Source organism: Lolium perenne, chromosome 1, assembly GCF_019359855.2.
Source record: "Lolium perenne isolate Kyuss_39 chromosome 1, Kyuss_2.0, whole genome shotgun sequence".
Lineage (NCBI taxonomy): Eukaryota > Viridiplantae > Streptophyta > Magnoliopsida > Poales > Poaceae > Lolium > Lolium perenne.
Genome location: NC_067244.2, coordinates 213,707,301 through 213,727,587, shown reverse-complemented (window position 1 = coordinate 213,727,587; position 20,287 = coordinate 213,707,301). Strand labels below are relative to the sequence as shown.

General features: G+C 47.5%; 1 protein-coding gene across 1 annotated transcript; it reads right to left on the bottom strand.

Annotated features, from left to right (window-relative positions):
• Positions 1-16,499: 16,499 nt before the first annotated feature.
• On the bottom strand, positions 16,500-17,351 carry LOC127317230 (RING-H2 finger protein ATL79-like). Its single transcript, XM_051347785.2, has one exon. It carries the CDS (start codon positions 17,287-17,289, stop codon positions 16,636-16,638), a length of 654 nt encoding a protein of 217 aa, XP_051203745.1. The 5' UTR covers positions 17,290-17,351; the 3' UTR covers positions 16,500-16,635.
• Positions 17,352-20,287: the final 2,936 nt, after the last annotated feature.

The window sequence follows — 20,287 nt, the reverse complement described above, 5'->3', positions numbered from 1 at the left end:
ATGGGGGCGGAGAGACCGCGGATGAGGTGGTCGACAAAACTTACCCGGTACCCCATTGGAGGGGTTGGGTAGCTCTCCTCACTGGGGAAGCGCAATGCCTGGGGTTTCTTGCTGATTCCCAGCTTCCTCAGCATGTTGATGTCCTGAGCGGAAATCTTGGATCTTTCCCACTCCGCCGTTCCGAGATCGACGGCGGCCATGGAAGATTCCGGCGTGCTGTGCCTGGTCAACCGGCGAGGTGGCATTAACAATGGCGCAGGATTCGCAGTCTGGAGGTGAGGAGCTCAGGAGGTTGTGGATTGCAAGGGGAAATTTGCAGATGAGAGAAGGAAGACGGCGCGGGCGGAAGTGTCCAAGGAGGAAGAAGATGAATTTATATAGGGGTGCGGTGAAACGACGAGCCGTTGGATAAGGAAAATGTGTGACAGATGATAGCCACGTGGCTTCAAGGGTAAAAAAGTAATTCAACGTCGCGGAAGTTACGGTGTGCGTGCCAGAAAAAGCGGAGGACGTGTGTCCCCCACTTGCACGACGTGTCAAGATAGTGGATTACTTGGGCCCGCATGGCGGCGAGAAAAGGCTTGCCGCAAATTTTTGACAGGCAATCGTGGTTATCGTCAGCAACAACGTCATCTTGACAGAAGGAAAAATTCGGGTCAACAACTTCATAAAAGGCGACATAGGAAAATAATGATTGAGCCTTTGATCAAATACAAGTTTTTGATCAAATGCTCGGGGGCTACTTTGGAAAAAAGAAAAAGATTTAGATAGACAAAATAGAAGTGGCATGAGCCTATGACCAAATACAAATATTTGTTCATAGCCTCGGGGGCTACTCCCATCGGGAGCGCTGTTCGCGCACCCGAGAAATTGAAAAACTTCGGGAGATGAAAGGAGAATATAGCGGCATGAGGCGTGGAGCCTACAACCAAGAACAAGTCCTTGGCTGTAGCCTCGGGGGCTACTCCCATCGGGAACGCTGTTCGCGTGCCCGATGAAATTATAAAAGAAAGAAAAAAAAAGAGAAAAAAGAAAGATAGAAGAGCAAAAGAGTATATTTCGAGTTATAACTAACTCTACATATACTCCCATCGGGAGAACAATATAAGTCATCTTTGACTCGATAAAATATGTCATTCCAACAGCCGGAAAAGCACTCGACAATATATTCTCAGAACGCCAAAGTTGCGATCAATTTCTGAATGCCGCAAATTTGCGAAGGTAAGACCCCAGAATCCATTGTGCTGGGCGTGGCATCGTCGAAGACTGCGCTCTGCTACTTTTATCCGTATCAACAGATACGAAGAAAAATCCTAACGGACGCGTTAGGTACCCGATAAATTTGACTGGGACTCGACAGAATGGTAAGACCTTAAGCGGCACCTGTCGAAGTTTACACCAGTATCCCGAGATCATGTCCAGGGACGTGATCTTGAAGTAGGTTTTTGCGGATTGCCACTAGAGCAGTTAACTAGTACCTGATCCGTCAGATGAACTAGCCCCAACTACCATTATCCCTGTACAATATAGAATTTTATGTGAAGAAGTAAAAAAAAGTTGAAGCTGTCGAATAAAAATAAACAGTGGAGATTTTCCCTGACTCTACGATTCAAGCAAAATCTCGGGGGCTACTGACATAGGCATCCCAAATGGGCCTGCCGAAGATAGTACCCGGGGTTTATTGAAGGCCCACTACCCGAAGAATAAGAAGATTCGGAAGCCCAAGATATATTTAAGGAAAGCTAGAGTTGTATTAGGAAGTGTTATTTGTAATCTTGCGGGATGAGTTAGAAACCTTCCCGGACTATGTAACTTGTACTGCACGAATCCCTCGGCTCCGCCTCCTATATAAGGGGGAGTCGAGGGACACAGAGATCATCAAATCATTGTTTACAAACCCTAGTTTTCATAATCGTCGAGTACTTTTCGGCTGAAACCTTCGAGATCTACTTGCCCTCTACTTCCAACTAAACCCTAGCCTACAATCCATAGGCATTGACAAGTTGATACCTTGTCACTGGTGTTGCGCCGCACTACATCCCGCCGCCATCAACCTTCAACGTGCTTCTTGACTCCTACTGGTTCGATTAAACCTTGGTTTCTTACTGAGGGAAACTTGCCGCTGTGCGCATCACACCTTCCTCTTGGGGTTCCCAACGGACGTGTCAACCACACGCATCAGTTGCCAATGACCATGCTGACATAATTTGAGTTCTGTCTAGCCTGACATTTCTTTCCTTTGCGTTGTGGACAACGATTAGCCCAATGGCCTGTCTCGCCACACACCCAGCAAGGATCTTTCTTCTCCGTTTTCTCCTTCTTCTTAAAGTTGGTAGTCTGGGAGACTCCCTTGTTCTTTCCCTTGGACTTGTGGGCATTTTTCTGCACCATATTGGCAGCCGAACGTCCCTCGGTTCCTCCAGTTTGTTTGTCTTTTGCCATCGCCTTCTCCTCAACATCTAGAGAGCCCATGATATTCTCAACAGAGAACTCATGCCTCTGATGTTTTAGGGAAGTGGCAAAGTTCCTCCATGAAGGGGGAAGTTTAGCGACAATGCATCCCGCGACAAACTTGTCCGGTAGCACACACTTGAGGAGCTCAAGTTCCTTTGCCATGATCTGTATCTCATGAGCCTGTTCTACTACAGATCAGTTCTCAACCATTCTGTAGTCATTGAACTGCTCCATAGCATACAGTTCACCTCCGGCATCGGCAACACCAAACTTAGCGTCCAGTGCATCCCACAGTTCCTTCCCATTTCGGATGTGCAGATAAGCATCAACCAACTTGTCTCCAAGCACACTTAGAACGGCACCCACAAAGATTACGGTGGCATCCCGAACGCTTTATCCTCGTCAGGAGTAAGCGGACCTCTGGGAGTACCTTCCGCAACTCGGTGCACGCCCATAGAAGTGAGCCACAAGAGGGTCTTACTCTGCCATCTCTTGAAATGAGAACCCGTAAACGGGCTCGGTTTGAGCGCAACAGCAAAACCAGACGGTGAAAATTGCCTAAGCACATAAGGTTTTTGGATTGTTGGATTATTAGGCAATTTCCGTGTGAGTTTAATTACCGAAAGCAACATTACAGATGCACAAACATACTTAACCATACATATCGGACTAAGCACATGCATCAGATCTGAACATGGAATAAGTAGCAGTGCAAGGTAGGAGAGGAAAAACACGTACATCGCGACCGGGAAGGTCGCACCAGCAGTAGCACCACCACCACCATGGGAGTTGTTGATGTCGCCCATGGTGTAGTCGAAGTCGTCGATGAACCAGACGAACCGGCGAAGATGAACACGAACAGCAGCGAGCAGTCGTGCCGAGACGCTCCCCAAAAACCTTATCGCCCGACTCCCGGTGCAGGATCTCAACGGACGGAGTTTCGGAGGCCTGCTCTCCCGGACGGCTGTGCGCGCAGTCACCGGGATGGGGAAGACTAGAGAGTAGCACAACAAAAGGAACTTCACGAGAGAGATCTAAGAGCACTGTTCTCCAGATCTGATCGGTTTCCTTGTATAGCCTGGGAGGAGAGCCGCCCCAACCGCGTTGACACGCGTAGGAAGCCAGGGACACACGGCGAACATGCACATGCAGGTCGACACGTACCCAACACAGTTGGTGCACCAAGCAAAAATTTAGGCTTCCTTGAGTGTGTCTCGAACTCGAACTCGAGTCACGAAACGCGACGGGCGTGCGTGACGTGCCGAGCCGAGACGGGCGGGCGGAGGAGGAGGAGTGCGCGAGGGCTCCTTCTATTCTCACTCATTTGGAATGAGTAGAATAGCAGCCCTTATATACCACTCCAACTCTCTTCCAACTAGCAACGTGGGACTAAACTTTGTCCCCCAAGGCTGTCCCAAGCTGCCAACGTGATGGGCCTTGAGATTTCAGAAATTGTAGACCACATGGGCTGCCTTATTGGGCTGCAGCCCATCTACATTTAACATTATCAACACAATTTTCTAATTTAATTATTTTTTATTAATTGCTAGAGATGATAATAATAGATAATGCATCGTACATTTATACCACTTAAGGTATGTACGATGGTTGATAAAATCATCTTATCTTACTCCTACCATCTAATCTAAATATATAAAACCTGATGCACAATGGGTATTTTTAAATCTTTATCTCTAACAATAAGATATCCCTAAATTTGTGTTTAGAGAGATTGTTGCTAAGACATCATCTCTGAAGTAAGAGAAGGCAAAGTTTTTTTTAACTTTCTCTTTCCTTCACCTCAGTTTTTATTCTAGATGACACTTCTAAGATATCACCATTGTATATATCCTTGTATTTATTGTCTTCTCTAGATGACATGAAATGCTAAGAGAAGACGAGCCTTCTATACCGTTGTGCTTGTACATGCCCTTAGGCACTTAGGCGTCAGCCGGTTTGAGGAATGATTTTCTTCTCTCAAGTGTTGCGTTAGCCGGTTTGATCGCCCATGGCTTTTATCGTTCAAAAGTGTACTCATCACTGCAGAAATCTAGTCACTGTTCCAAGAGGAAATCCCTAAAGTATCATTTTTTACGTGTATGTAATTTTTTTAGAAGTGCAACACCATTTTGCAACATTGTCGAAGTGCAACATAAAATAGTGTAATATGTAGAAAAAATGAGCAACGTATGCAACAAATCTCCATTGGTCGCTCCAAAAATTGTTGGAAAGCTATCATCGTTTGCAACAAAAAACCAATGCATCCAAAGTTTCTACCCAAAACATCCAACATTACAGATGCACGATTGTAGCATTCGAGAAATCTATTTGAAGCATACGCTCACATATATAGACACATTTTACTTGTACATATACAAGAAAACAAATAAATCTTGAAGGATAGACCTTCACCGTCAACCATGGATGTGCCAAATTGAGCCCATCGGCAACGAATCCATCACGCCGGAGGCCCGTTGGATAGATCATGTGAACCTGAGCCAATCCACTCATAGACTTTGTCTTCTCTAAGGGCTTTCTCCCTCCCTATCTCTTCCATGGTGTCCATGGCAAGCTCACCATTGACGATTCACGCCCGAAGAGATAGAGAGAGCAAGTGAGTTGGATGTGTTGATGCCCCCTCGCCGCTGGCCTAGTGAGGGAGGAAGGTGGGGGGTCTATTGCCCCCTCGTCATCTGTCTTGTGAGAGAGGGAAGTGGGGTGAGCTTCCATGTCCTTGTCGCCAGCCTGGTGAGGGAGAGGCGAGGGACCCCGTTGATGTGCCCTCGTTGCCGGCTTGGTGAGGCATGGAGGTGGGCGAGTTGTTGTTGCGTGGTCCAGGGAGGAACGAATGCCTTGTGGAGGCCAAGGCACGCGCAAGAAAAAGAGGCCGTAGGAACAAAGAAGGACACACGTGGTTGTAACCGGCTGATGCAACAAACCAGTTTGCAAATATGGTTTTAATTTTTTTTTCATAATTTACTCTATGAATATTGCACTTGAATTTTTTATTAATTTACTTTAGGATCACAATGGGTTGTTTAACTACATTTTAAATTTTCTTTTAAGTTTGACACATGTTGAATTCCAAGATACTTTTGCTTTGTTTATAGAGTGGGACAAACGTGTTTTGAAAAGTATATCTTAAAGTTGTGTGACCGTTGGTGACATAAATCGAGCTACTAGAAGCTTCCATGTTATTTTTAAGTTTGATTATCGCGCTACTGTTTTTGTTGGAATTTTGTGTCCTATATGTATACTAGTTGGGTACTATGGTTGAACTTGTAATTAGCAAAATGTCACGTGTCAAGTTTGTCATTTCTCCTCGACCGACCAACACACCCCCTTCATATACGAAGGGAAGACAGGCTTTGGTTTTTCTTTTATATTCTTGCAAAGTTTTTTCCTACTATTTTTGCAAAGTGGCCCAAGTCTGCATTATACAAAATGCCAATAGCATTGGAGACGAATATGAGGATTATGGCGTCGGCTAACACTCGATGAATATCTGTTCACCATGCAATAGCAAATCGGCAATATTTGCTTCACTCAAGTGCAAGCGATAATTTGTCTACGAAGAGAAGGTCTGGTGCGGAAAAAGAGCTAGCGGCCATGCGCCGATCACCGATGGAAGACCTGTGCTGGCCGGCCGCACGTAGCACGTGTGCTCGTGCGCGGACGCGTCGGAGTGATCAAGTCGCACTTGGATGATGCTAATTTTGTTTTCAAGCGTGACGATGTGGACTGATAGTATCTGGAATTCTGGATGAGAAAAGGCCAGAAATTGGAGTTCTGAAAGTGCTTCGACCTGGCCGCCCAACGAAACTTTCGGTGGCCAAAGCAGGCGCGTCCACGTCGGCGCCAGCGAAATGTTCGACTTCTGTAGCGTCTTGCCGGCGCTTTCGACCGGCGGATGAGCCGTCGCCCGCACATATTTTCTGGGAAAATACTTGAAATCAGCCGACCGATGTGAGGCAAAAGATCGGTCGCCTCTTTCGCGCGCCTTTCCTCTGGTCCGCTCCCGCGCATGCAATTGACTCGCTCCCTTACCCATCCCGTGGTAGATTGCTTTTCTGCGTCGACTGCGCTCCTGCCGGGTGGTCTGTGGCCCTGCTAGGCCATGTTCATGTCCTTTAGACTTTTCAGCCGGCTAGTACTGAGTGTAGAAAGCTAGCTAGTCCATGTACTAGTCCTACCTAGCTATTTTTGTCTTCCAATCATACTAGTAGCTGTACTAATTGTACCCTACTTACAAAGAATATGAGCAACTACCAAACAGTACGTGAATATTCCTCTACGATTTTTTCGATGTTGCATATGCTAGCTATTTTTGAAACAGACGAGTATTGGTTTTGTGGTGAAAGAACACGCGATATGTTGTAATGTTTACATGGGCGTTTGCCACATTTTATGTTTTTTCAGTTTTCTCGATGTCACATAAGTTATTTAGAATTGTAACAAACTCGTATGAGTTTTGTTGTGAAAGCAGATGCCAGATATTGCAAAGGTTTGCTACAAGTGTTTTATGATGCTTACATGATTTTTAAAATGGTGCAAAATAATTTTTTTGTTGTAATAGTTTGTATATTTTGTAAAATTGGTTGTTGATTTTTGTTATCAATCAATATTTATCAAAATAAAATGTTCTTAACCACTTTTTCATTGCTACACACACATTATTTTTGTTGTAATAATTTGTGATTTTCTGGTAAAATTGTTGGATATTTTTGTTGTGAATCAAACTACAATTTATTTGTTGTTTAACAACTTATTATTGTAGCATTCACTTATAAAAGTATTTACATAATTTTGTTGTAATAGTATATTTCTTTTATACACAGGGTGATGATTTTTTGTTGTAATAGTATTTTTTTTTACATGTGGGTGACGATTTTTTAATGTAATACTCTCCATCCTACGATAAACTACAGTGTCATTTTTTCCTAAAATTGTTGAGGAAGAAAAGAAGCCTGGAATAGTGTGGAGCAAGTAGTAGTCCTACTACTTCGTAGGTAGCCAGTAGCATAGGCAGAGACAACACATGTGAACACTTCCATGCACATCAGCTAGCAGCCTAGGCTTTTTGCAGCTGCATGCATGCATGGTGCCATGGTGGCAGCGTTTCAACCGGCCAAGGGAAAAGTCACACGTCGCCCCCGCACAGCCGTAACAGCGCGAAAGTGATCAGTCGGAGGGGTGATTCCCGAGCATCGCTGGCTGCGACGTTTTGTGGTCCCATCTGCATGTAAAAGCGACGTTTCTTGAGCTGACCATCCAACGGACATACACACCCGTGTCCTGCCATCGTACGGTTGCGGGGACAACCGATTTTCTGCACATATTCGGCCGACCGACGCCTAGCGTCTGCCTTCTATTTTCTGCCCGATTTCTCTGAGGCGTATACCCGTTTTCCTTTCCGGTATTCAGGGGAAAAAGTAGATAATCGGATTGTGTAAAATGACTCCAGCATGGCTTTGTCTTTTGGCCGTTTCGGCCAACTCAACCCATTAAGCTGGAGATTCTCCGCAAATGCACAGGATGGTGGGCCGTCTCGGCCTTCCTCCGAGATAAGTAGTACAGGGTGATGGGCCGTCTCACTCTCTCACAGCAGACAGCACACTGGCACACTGCCTTCCTCCGAGATAAGTAGTTTAGACTTCAGAGTGATGAACGGGCTCTGCCTAGCTCTGTCCTCCTGGAGCATATGGATAGAGAGGAACATAAGAGTTTTTAAAAATACATACAAGCATGGTGTAAGTTGCTGACGGTAAGTGGAATATTCATGGACGCCCTCGTCACATCGGGGAGGGGAGTGAGGAGAAATCCGCCATGGATGCGAGATCAGAATCATTAGAGTGCATCATCAGAGTCAAGAGAAGGAGGGTTTGGCCTCTTGCATCAAGAGGAGGACGAGATTTGCCGCACTCACCTGACTGTCAGCAACAGCTGCAGGCCGCGAGCTCGATCAGCTCGTCCAATACAAAAAAAAAAGAGAACTTATCATATGTGTAGTCTCGTGTTATTTTGGTTCAATCAAGAGGACCCACTCGAAACTCTGATTCATGTTTGTGGATTTTAATAGCTCTCCTATCTACCCGGGAATGATCTTCTACCTTTATTACCTGTGTTCTTTTACATATCTTTTGATTTTTTTTATAGCTAGGATGAGAAGGTGGTTGGTAAGAGGAGGAAGGGGTATTAAAGGGCATCTCCAACGCGGCGACCCATCCCGCGTCCGCGCGTTCGGATGGGTCGAATCGGACAAAAATCCGGCCCAACACGCGGACCCATCCCAAAAACGGATGGCCGCGGCGTTCGGGACGACCCAAATCCGGCCCAAATCTGGACCGAGTTTGCGTGGCCATGGACGCCGATGGGTGGCCGCTCGCGTCCGCCCCTTGTCCGCCCCTGGCCCGCGTGTCATAGGCAGAAATATTTTTTCTTCATTAAAAAGGTAGCCATTACATTTTTTTAATTACATTTTTTTAATCTACTGCTCCTATCCTAATACGTACGGGGCCGGCGGCCTCACCGGCGACTCCTCGCCGACTCGCCGTCGGGGCCGTGGATTTCACTCGACGCGGGTGGCCTGTACGCGTGAGGATTCCGCTCCAGCTTACAAACTGGGTGGTGCGGCGGAGGCCTTCCTCCTCCTCCTTTCCGCCCTCGCGCCTCGGGCGCGCTCGCGCTCCGCATCCTGCAGCGGCACCATCTGCTTCCCGCACAGCTCCAGCTCCTGCAGGGCGGCGCGTTCCACAGCGGTCCGCGCCTCTAGGCGGACGCGGCTGGCGGCCTGGGCCTCGTGGTTCTCGTTCCGCCGGCGCATGCGCTCTTGTCGGCCGCACTCCGCCGGCGCATGCGCTCTTGTCGGCCGCACTCCGCCGACGCAGCAGCCTCCCGGGCGCGCCGCTCGGGGCGAGGGCAGCTGGATGAGGTGGCGGGCTGCTCGCATAGCGAGGAGCTGGTTCTTCTGGCCGAGGAGGTCGCCTAATCGGTGGCGGCCGGCCCGACAGGTGGCCTCGTTCTCCTTCGTCACACGCGTGAGGTCGGCGAGACGCTCCTCGATGGCGGCGTTGATGTTCGCCAACGCAAGGTCCTCCGCGTCGACGGGCTCCTCCTCCACGGCGGTCACCGCCCCCTCCTCCGCGACCTCGTACCAGCCGTCCGCGGTCTCATGCCAGCCGTCCGCGGGCGCCTCCACCATCTCCACGTCCTCTTCCTTCTTCGCCGCCCCCTCGGCAGCGATGCGGAGCGCCTCATCGTCGGAGACCCAGCGCGCGTCTGCCCGCTCCTCCTCTGTCCGCGGGAACCTGGCCCGGGCGGCGAGGGAGAGCTTGGCCCACGTGGCCTGCAGGGTGCGCGGCATGGCGAGGGCGCCGGAGAAGGAAGAGCGGGAGAGGATGGCAGAGCGGGTGTGGGATCTGTGAGGCCGCCGCCGTCTTTTATAGCAGGCGGCCTTGGGCGGGAAACTTGGGCGCGAGCGCGTGCCCATGGCCTTTTCGCGTGCGCGGGAACCCTGGTGCGCGCGGGAACTTTCCCGCGCGCCATTGCTGTCCCGTCGAGGCCTGCCATGCCACAGCGCCGCGCAGGGAAGACGAACCACGTGGCGGCTGTTTGGGTCGCCCCGTTGGGTGCAGCGTGCGACCCAAACAGACACGCGGACGCGGGCCGCTGTCCGGGTGTCCGCGCGGCCACCCAAACGACCCAAAACCCACCGTTTGGGTCGCCGGGTTGAAGATGCCCTAAGGAACAAATATAGGCCTTATGTTGGGGGAGGTGGCATTTTGGCACACGTGTGCATATGCACCCATTATAGAAAATAATAAAAAAACAATTTTAAAAATGTCAAAAAAATCTGACATAATTTTTTTGGTATACATCGTGACATCCTATGTTCATTCACAAGTTTTGATGGAAAAACAATATTTTGTGTGGTGTGTACAAAAAAGACAAAAAAATATCCTGTACGTAGTCGTGTTACAGCATCAAAATTTGTCTTTTTTACAGAAGCCATAGAAAAATGTTTTTTTTTGAAAACTTGTGTACCAACATAAAATGTCTAGATGTAGCTTAGAATTTTTTGACACTTTGAAATGTGGATTCACATAATGGAAGCATATCCTCCTATGAGCCAAAGTGTATTTCCCTTATGTTGGGACCGTTGGAAATGCAAGAGAAAGAATAGCGCAAGAACTGCATGCGACAGCTACCGGAGGCCATTCATGTATACTAGCTTCCTATAAGAAATCTAATAAGAACTTTGTCTAGCCAAGACTGAATTTCTCTCTTGAGGACATACTGTGGTATGTTTAAAATAGCTGCTATAGCCCGGCTATAGCCTTTCACGAGGTCTGCGGCTACGGCTAGAGTTTTCGAAAACTAAAAGGAAATAGACGTTAATAGCCCGACTATAGCTATTTATCCACATTTAACCCAATAGCGACTATTTCCCCTCAACCGGCCTAAAAAATTTGATCCAATTTTTTTTAGATCGGCTTAATTTATGGACACCACTATGTGATAAACTATGACTACTTAATGATGTTGTAAACTTGTAATATTTGGACATAACTATGTCGATATGTCCTTAACTATCTGTGAACTATGTTTTGGTTACGTGCATCTCTTATGTGACTATGTTAATGCATATGTGAATTATTGATATATATACTATATACGATTATATGTTGCTGAAATATTAAAATTTTCCCTATTATTGTATTTAGCAAATCGACTATATATTATATATATTGTAGGAACAACATCAACTAGCACTGGCCCTCGTTCTACGAGACATGGATTTTAGTTGACGTTGGTTGGATCGAATGATCACACTTTCGCTCTTCTCCTATCGGAATAGTCACTACCCACTATCCTCTCATACACTTTGTTTTTTTTCATTGCTTATGAACTGGAACATGTTGGTGCATGGATTTCACCATACTTTTGTTTGTGCATAGTTGCGGAAACAAGGCTTTGTGTACACTTATATATACTTCATTAGCGAAAGAAAGAGAAGCTTGCCTTGACAAACCACAACCTTTCGCACTCCAATAAGCATCTATTGTTACAAGGAGAGCGGCGATTTTAAAGGAGCCGGGCACATCTACCATCCACTCTCTGCTTTGAGATTGGTGAGGCTTTTGATATTTGTCTAATATAAAACTAATAATTGAAACACAAGTGTAACTTTTCTGAAACTAAAGTGATACATGGAAAATATTGTGAAACAATCTGACAAAAAGTGAAACTGATGACATCATTGCTGACGTCACTACGGTTTGTTTCACAAAAATATTAGTGTTTCAATTATGTTTCAAATTTGTTTCACAATTTTGTGACAAAATTGGTCAGCACATGGCTGACGTCATTGCTGACGTTACTCCGGTAGGTACCGCCGCCTATAAAAACAAGTTTTCGTTGTTACAAGGTTATGCCCAAGAGGATAAAAAATGCCGGTGCTACATAACAACACATCATGACTAAGATCTTGGATGGGAATGGCTAATACACTAGGTTGTCGAGTGCTATGTAGATGATCTCGTTGTAAAGGCGTATCGTATTTAGAGCATATCCAACATTTTAGAATCGTACTCGATGGCCTAAGGCAACATGCACTCAAGCTAAACTTGCACGTTCATGGTCTCGTCATGATCAAGCAAATTCCTAGGGTTTGTCATTCGACTTTGTTTGTCAAAATGCCCGCCTCCTCCTCAAAACCATTACCAGCGATTCCAATTTAACGGTATAGATATATGTACACCGACCTAGCATGCAAAATTGCAAATAATGAAAACACGATAAAAGATAAACCCAAATGCTAAAAAGTGTTTGGATGCTATTTAACGAAACGAGCACTCGATTTTGTGCCGTCCGATCTTTTCATCGCGGTCCATCGCGAGAGGCTTCGGGGCAAGTCTGTTCTGACAGGATTACACCTGACCGCCCTCTTTTTTTTTCCTCGCTCATCTCTCCCACCACTCCCAAATGTTCGCCTCTTGGTCCCTATTTCTCCCCCACGATGCCGCCGCCAACAACTACTGCTCCGGCCGCCGCCACCACCTCCTGCCGCCGCCGTACGCCGGCACCAAACCACGCCCGCCTCCTGCACCAAATCCCCACCAGCGCCATGCAGCTCTGCCCCCATGCGCTTTGTCATGGCTAACCCTAGCTTCGCGTCCTGGGCTCGCCGACGGGGCTCCGGCATCCACCACTCATCTGCGCCGCCCTGCCACGGATGCCTCCACCATTTCCTTGTTGCTGCCCTACCACCACGCCTCCTAGGCGCGCCCCGGAGTTGGCTTGGGCTGCCGGCGTTGCTCCCCGCATCGGCTTGGGCCGCCGGTGTTGCTCCCCGCACCAGCGCCTCCTGCTGCACCCTCGACGCCCCTGAGCTCCTCTCTGCAGACATTGCTCTCTGGTACTCCTACTGCTCCACCCCGATTCCCTCTCCTTCAACCTCGAGCCCCAGATCGACCATGCTGTCTCAGCCTCCCCTGGTTGCATGTGCTGCCTTGGCTCTATAGTGGTGTGGTGCTGCTGTTTGCCTGGGCTGTCCGTGGCCTTAGGCTGGAACATCAAGGGCGTCAGCACTGGCCAGAAGACCTTCTGCCATGTCTGCAAAAAGTAAGTTGGTTGTGCATTTGCAATTTATCTGGGTGTGCGCCAGGTGTTCGTTCAATTGTTTTCAGGGCATGATAGTCTGGATGCCTAACATTTTACGTCATTGAGTTGTTGTGCTAGTGCCAATTATCTACAAAAACTGCACACTTGGTTTAGATGATTCGGTGATACTTCGTACATTTGGTGTTGTTATGTTCTGGCTATCTTGAGATGGTTAAACTAGGACGTTAGGATGCAGGTGGACTTGTCCGCGGCGTCTACGTCTGCGATGGTATTATCGGCAAACACTAATTGCATGTTTAGTGGTGTCCGCATCCTTGAGATAGTCCGTCCGCAGACCCTAGCTTCTACAGTACTAATGTACATGTATATGTAGCTTAAACAGTAAAAGTCATTGCACAAAGTAGCACCACCGTGCGAGAGCCCAATCAACTCAAACACACCACAATCATGCTTCAAACTAGGAGCACACAAAGACACAAAGAAGCTCTAACAAATAGGAATCATTCTTGCAGAAACAGCCACCGCTTTAACTGCTTGTAGAGGGACAAAACATGGCCACCGGCGTCGCTCCTCATAGAGGGAAACGTGGCTGCCGGTCCGACGATACTCATGGGAAGGACAAGAGAAAGCCACCATTGTCGCGATGGTTCATGAAGCGCGTGTCGCTGGCCGTCGTTTTGATGGTGCGAGGCTGCGAGCTGTTGTATTGCCAGCCTACGAGGAGATTCTTGTGTTAGCGGGTGAAACTGGCCTAGCAGGATAGGCAGGACGTGTTCACCATGTTTGTTTATTTTCTACGGCCTGTCTGTTCTGCTATTTAGGAGTTTTGAGCGGCGCGGGCAACATGGCCTCGCGGACATCCGCGTCCAGTTGCATCCATACTAGGAAGATGCATAACATGAAGATTTTTTATACATAAAAATAAATGTTCCTAATGCTTAAATGATGAAGCGATCCCAACCCGCCTCCTCTGGTTTGATCTACTGCCATATCATGGAATTGCAACCTGGTTTGGCGTGAGGCTTATTTATAGGTGCGCATGAGGTGTGGTCGATAATTAACGGCATATCTAACCAAGTTGTTTTCCAAGAAAGTTAATTATTTGTACAAGTGATTAAGTTGTTTCCACCATCTAACTAAGTTGTGTTTTTATCACCTAACCAAGTTGTTTTACAAGCAATATCATGAGTTTTGCATAGTGATTTAATTAAGTTGCTTCTGTTAACATGATTAATTTGTTCCCACCATCTAACTAAGTTGTGTTCTATCGCGTAACCAAGTTATTTTTCAAACAATGTCCTGATTGATTTAATTGGGCTGCTTCTATCAACATGCTTAAGTTGTTTCTACCATTTACCTAAGTTTGTTTTTATCGCCTACCAAGTTATAGAAGCAATGTTCCTAAGTTGCATAGCGATTACAATGATAATGCATAGCATTGGCCTGACTGCAGAATGGAGATCTTGTATTTTTTAGCCATCACATGTTAGTATTTCGTAGCGATGTGAGTATTTTCACGATATTTATTGTATTTCCAGTATGTTGTATAATGATTTTTATTTAGTTGTTTGACCAGCATGACTAAGTTGGTTACTGAATTCATATTAGTTGCTTCTCTGCCAGCATACCTTAGTTGTATTTAACTGCTAGTTAAGCTATTTTTTCAGCACCATATTAAGTTTTGCATGCTTATTTTCATTAAGTTGGTTTTCAAACATGCTGAAGTTGGTTACTGAAACCACCATAGTTGCTACTCTATCAGCATGCCTTAGTTGTCTTGTTAACATGCTTAAGTTGAGTACTGAAATCAATTAAGTTGATTCCACATGCTTAAGTTGTTAGGTATTGGTACAATCTATCTAAGTGTTTCTATTGAGCAACATGCATGAGTTGTCCAGTAGTGGGTGTCTACAATCTATCTTCGTTTTCGTTTTCGAGCAACATGCATAACTTGGACATTGGTCTAGTTAAGTTGCCCTTGCCAATATGCTTAAGGTGCTTATTTGTGATATTGCTAAGTTGTACCTTTAACCGGTGGATCCCTGGCAGCGTAGCTAGTACCATCTCCAGCGCGGCGGCGGCGGAGGCCATGGCGCCTAGCTCGAGCAGGTGGCAGCACCCAACACCCACGACTCCCACCTTGATGCGCCTCCATTCGCGTTCCACCGTCAAATACTTCCAACGGAAGACGATGGCCTCCCATTTCGCCTCCTTCATTTGTATCCTTTATGGTTTTTTGCTTCATCAACATGCCATTAGTGGGCCACAAGTTTATTAAGTTGTTTCATTAACATGTGCGGGTTGGCTTCTGAAAAATTACTAAATTGCTTTTACATGCTAGTCATGCTTTCTAGTTTATTATTCACATTCTACCAAAGCTTTTTTTCCCCTCAAATAAACTGAATAGTTATGCCTTTTCATATTTCCACAAGTTGGTTATCGAAAGAGTTGTATTCCCCACTACTTGTCATGTACTAAATGAGGTTTCATAAGTTGTTTCATTAATATCTGTTAGTTAGCTACTGAAAAAGCAAATTGATTTTGCAAGCTTGCTAAAGTTGCCTACTGAAATTATTAAGTTGTGTCCACATGTTAGTTTTTTTTTCAGTTTCTTATTTGCATTCTAGCTATTTCTTTCCCTCGAACTAACTATATAAGTTGGATTCTGGCTTAAATTAAGTTGCCTTTCACACCTTCCTCTTTGTTGGTTACTGAAAGTTATTAAGTTGCACCCCCTAGTTGTCATGTATTTGAGGTTTCATTAAGTTGTTTTCATCAATATGTGTAAGTTGGCTACTGAAATAAGCCAAGTTGATTCTGCATGCATGCTAAAGTTGCGTGCTGAAAATTATTAAGTTGCGTCTACATGTACTCTCTTCGATCCATAAAAATGTCGGATGATTTAGTACTAACTCACAGGGACTTATTATGGATCGGAAGGCGTAGCTGGTTTTCAGTTTATGTAATCACATTCTACTCTAGCTTTTTATCCTGCACGAGGAGATCATGTGTTCATTTCTGATCTACAGAAGTCGCAGTTTTCAGTCAACTCCAAAACTCCATGGATATGAGGAAGATGAGGAAGACACGTATCTGGAGGAGGATGAAGAGTGGGTGTAGTTTGCCAAGCGATCTCACACGTTGTTGTCTGCTGTTTTCCCCCTTATGTGTAACCTCTTTTTTTTTCCTTGAGCAATGCTATATACTGGTACGATCAGACTAATTGCAACGTGGATCAGTATGTGGACCAGATGATGGGAAGCCCTCCGCGAGTCTAGTCGTCCTCGAGTGCTTAATCGACCTAACAAGCACCCAGATGCTAGTTCGGGCAAACCAGCATCCGGATGCTGGGATGGACTAACCAGCACCGGATGCTGCTTAGCCGTGTCCAAAGATAAAACAGAGCACGCATTCCACACGGGCACATGGTATCCCACGGTGTAACGCCAACTCAAAACGTCTGCCCGATCGCTAACAAGTTCAGTACTATTAGCACTGTACAATCAACGTATCATCATGCATGCTAAATCTCCACACGTCGGCCCACGCCACCACCTACTAGGCGACTACCACTGGCACCACCCTGACAACGGGTGCCGGCCGCGCACGGTCCGCGGCTAGCACGCGCTCGTGGTCAGGCTCCGCGAACGGCGGCTGCCTGCACGTGGGGCACGTCGGCCGCGCGGCGAGCCACCTGTCGATGCAGCGGGCGTGGAAGCCGTGGTTGCAGCGCGGCAGCACGCGCAGCTGCTCCCCGCGCGCGAACTCGGCGAGGCAGATGGCGCACTCCGCCCGCGACGACCCGGCCAGCCGGAGCCCCTCCGAGTAGGCCAGACACGGGAGCGCCAGTGCCTCAAGCTTGGCGCATCTGCCGCGCCCGCCATTCCTCGCGCGCGGAGCCGGCTCCTGCGGAGCGACGCCGGAACGGTGGCCGTACGCGTGCCACGCGCGGGCGGTGACGCGGCACGCGCAGTGGAGGACGACGTAGAGCGCGATCGCGGCGAAGAGGCCGCAGATGAGGAGCGCGAGCACGGGGATGGCGTTAGCGTTCAGCCAATCGAGCGCGCTCTCGGCGTCGGGAGAGGCCGCCGCCGGCCAGTCGTCGGGAGTGAGAATGCCGGGCGCCGCCGGCGCCGGGGCAGGCGATGGGCTCGCCGTTGGCGCCATGGGCAGAAGTTTCCTGGAGCGGTGCGGCCGAGAGGAGCTCTGCATGCATGCGTAGCTAGGGCCTAGGACTAGGAGGAGAGCGGTTATGCGTGGCCGTGAGAGTTGTGGCGGCAGCGGTACACGGATCCGCCTCTCGTATATAGAAGGGGGGCTAGGTACGTGACAGCAATAGCAGTGGAAGGTCGATCTGGGAGGTGATAACCGGCTGGGACAGAGTAATCAGAGATATTTGGAGTCGCAATCGATCTGAGCGTCGTTAAATAAAGGTAGCACTACGTCTTACTCTAATGTTGCGTGGCGTGGGTGCACTACAAGTGCAGCATGAGAAAATGCATGTCAGGCAGGGGCGACCAGGACATGAACATAGACGCCAACAACTACAACACATACTCTACGTAGGTGTTTGCTGGAGAACAAGTTGACAAACATGGCACTGGACATGAAACACAGAATTTGCAGTTGGGATTCGAAAACCGAAACCGCCGTGGCGGCCACTTGACCACAATTCAGAGCGTTCCACCGAAATTCGTGAAGTATTGAGATTCAACTAGTGACAAACGAGAGGCGCCAGGCAGGCACGGATGACAAAACAGCAGATCGAGAATGTTCATATATAAAGCAGCTACATCCCGCTTAAACCGAGTTTCCATGGCCAAATCCTGCTGCCATATAGCTCATTCCACAAGACTTTGCCCCTGTGGCGACTTGCCCTCCTGTGGCGACAAACCCTTGACCCCCTTCTTCTTGCCCCGCTCCGGCCTCTCTCCCCCCCGTCCCCGGCGGCCAAGGTGGCCGGCGGCGAGTGGGAGGGAGGTCCGGATGTGTATAGGTAGCTTTTTAGGTACGATCCTGTTTCTAAATAATCCAGATCGGGTCTGCAGGCCTTCTCATATCCCATTTCTTGTTCTGGCCATGGTGGCCGGTTTGGAGGTCTGGGAAGGAGTTCTAATCCCTGGATCTGATGTGCTCTCTCCGGATCTTTCGCTTATCCTCCAGATGGCGCCAATTTTGGGAATTTTTAAGAGCTGCTACCATCGGATTTCGTCGGAGGAAGCGATGTTGTTGCGGTCTCCTGTTGAGACCTGCACCGGCTCCTTGGTATTCTCCACTCCCGACGGATTCAACTGCGTGCTTACTATGCCGGACTGCTGTGACCGTCGCTGTGCTGATGATGCCCCACTGTTTCACTGCTGTTGCCTTCTCAGCTGGTGTCATGTGACGAGGCTGGTGGCCCATGTCCCGGAGCTCGGAGAATGGTGTTCGCGGCCCTACGCCGCTGGATTTCTGTGTTGCGGCAAGTGTGGCAGTTGCACTCGTTCTGCTACCTCTGCCCAGGTCTCAAGAAAGACACCTTCTAGTGCAGAAAGAAGCCAGCTTCACCACATGGACAACAATAATTGGATTAAGTCAGGCATCACTCCATGGTTTGATGTTCCTTCTCCTCTGTCAAGCATTCAGATTGGTATTGGGCTTGTAGCAATTGGTAGCACCTTGTTTTTGTTGCTGCAAATCCAGTATCACGTTGCTAAGATTGAGAAGCAGGGCACCAACTTGGATCTGTTTTTGTTGAAAAGCTGGCTAGAAAAGTCGAATTGCAGGATTATTACACAACCTTCTGCCAGTTCAATCAGCTCTTATCGTGTTCTCCTAGTAGCTCAAGTAAAATGCAAATCTATGGAGAGTGACAAGTTCAACCTTACGGATCCTGGAATGCTGCTGGTTCATTTTGATCTATATCCAATCAATCTGAAAAGGATCTATGGTCCCATGGAGCAAGATTATTCTACAACTTATTGCTGCACAATGTTATCTTTGACGGATGGTGCTCATGTTGAAGAAGCCGTCCTCTTGCTGTTCGGGTTCTTTCACCAGATGTGGATGACAACACGCCTGTTGCTGATCCCCAGATTCAACAGCAGGGACATGTTATGGTTGAGCTCGGTGATGGTTCACAAATATCTACAGCTCAACTCTATCCAACCTCAAGTGCATACGCCAGATAGACCGTTGGGAGAGCCACCCACGGGGCATCAACTGGTATGGAGCACAGAGGCCCTTGGAGATTGCGGATGCGGCATATTCGAATCCGAGTTGTCAACGGATGCTCGATGGCTGATTGGCTCCATTGGCAATCTTCGGTTTCTTCATGTTCTTTCTCACTGTAGACCATCTTTAACTTATTTCGTGCAGCTAGGCACTTCTATTTCTTGCTCTGTTCTAGAGAGCCATGTAATGATGTACTGTGATCTTTAGTTCTAATATAATCAGTGTGTTCAAAAAAAAAATGGCCAAATCCTAACCGCTGTTCTGAACACCCCCATGTACGGACGTGCATGGCTTTGCTTTCCACCAACACAAGGTCAATCTTGATCGTCAGCCGCACCTTCCATCATTTGCGACCAAAGAGCACGAACCCATCAGGAGCCAGCAAATTGGGTTTCTCGCAAGCCTCCACTAACTGCGACCTGTAGGCGGACGGGACGAGCGCACGTGGCTCGGGAGAGGCCAGGTTGGCCGTTACTTGTCAACTCGTGAGCGGCTGTTAAGACTAGCTGTGTCCACATCATCGTCCGATGTGTCTATACCGGGAGTTTCGGCCTTCCAAGATCTTGAACTGCTTGTTCAAAAAAAAAAAAAAATCTTGAACTGCCACGTAGATGGGACTGCCTGGGCCGGAGTTCCTGTCTCGTGAGGGCCTAGCTAGTACGAGTGCACCCTTTGCCCACCTTGTGACTAGAGATGTAAACGGATCGGATCAGATCGGATATTTCTATTACTATATCCTTTATCATATTTTTATGACGGATTCAGATTAGAGCGGATAATGGTCGGATGTGGATTCAGATGCGAATTATACCGGATTACGGATATGGGGCGGATTCGGACCGAACTCGGATCGGAAGCGGATTATTAAGCAAATATACACATAAAAAATAGAAGTATACTTTTTTATGTATAATATGTTTGTAATTATAGGCTATAGCTAAATGTACACACCTCTTCGTGCAACAAAGCAAATTGCGTGCTAATAGCATACATATTT

Bases quoted from the DNA above. Each gene is read 5' to 3' on its own strand.
- LOC127317230 (XM_051347785.2), bottom strand. From the start codon at position 17,289: ATGCAGAGCTCCTCTCGGCCGCACCGCTCCAGGAAACTTCTGCCCATG.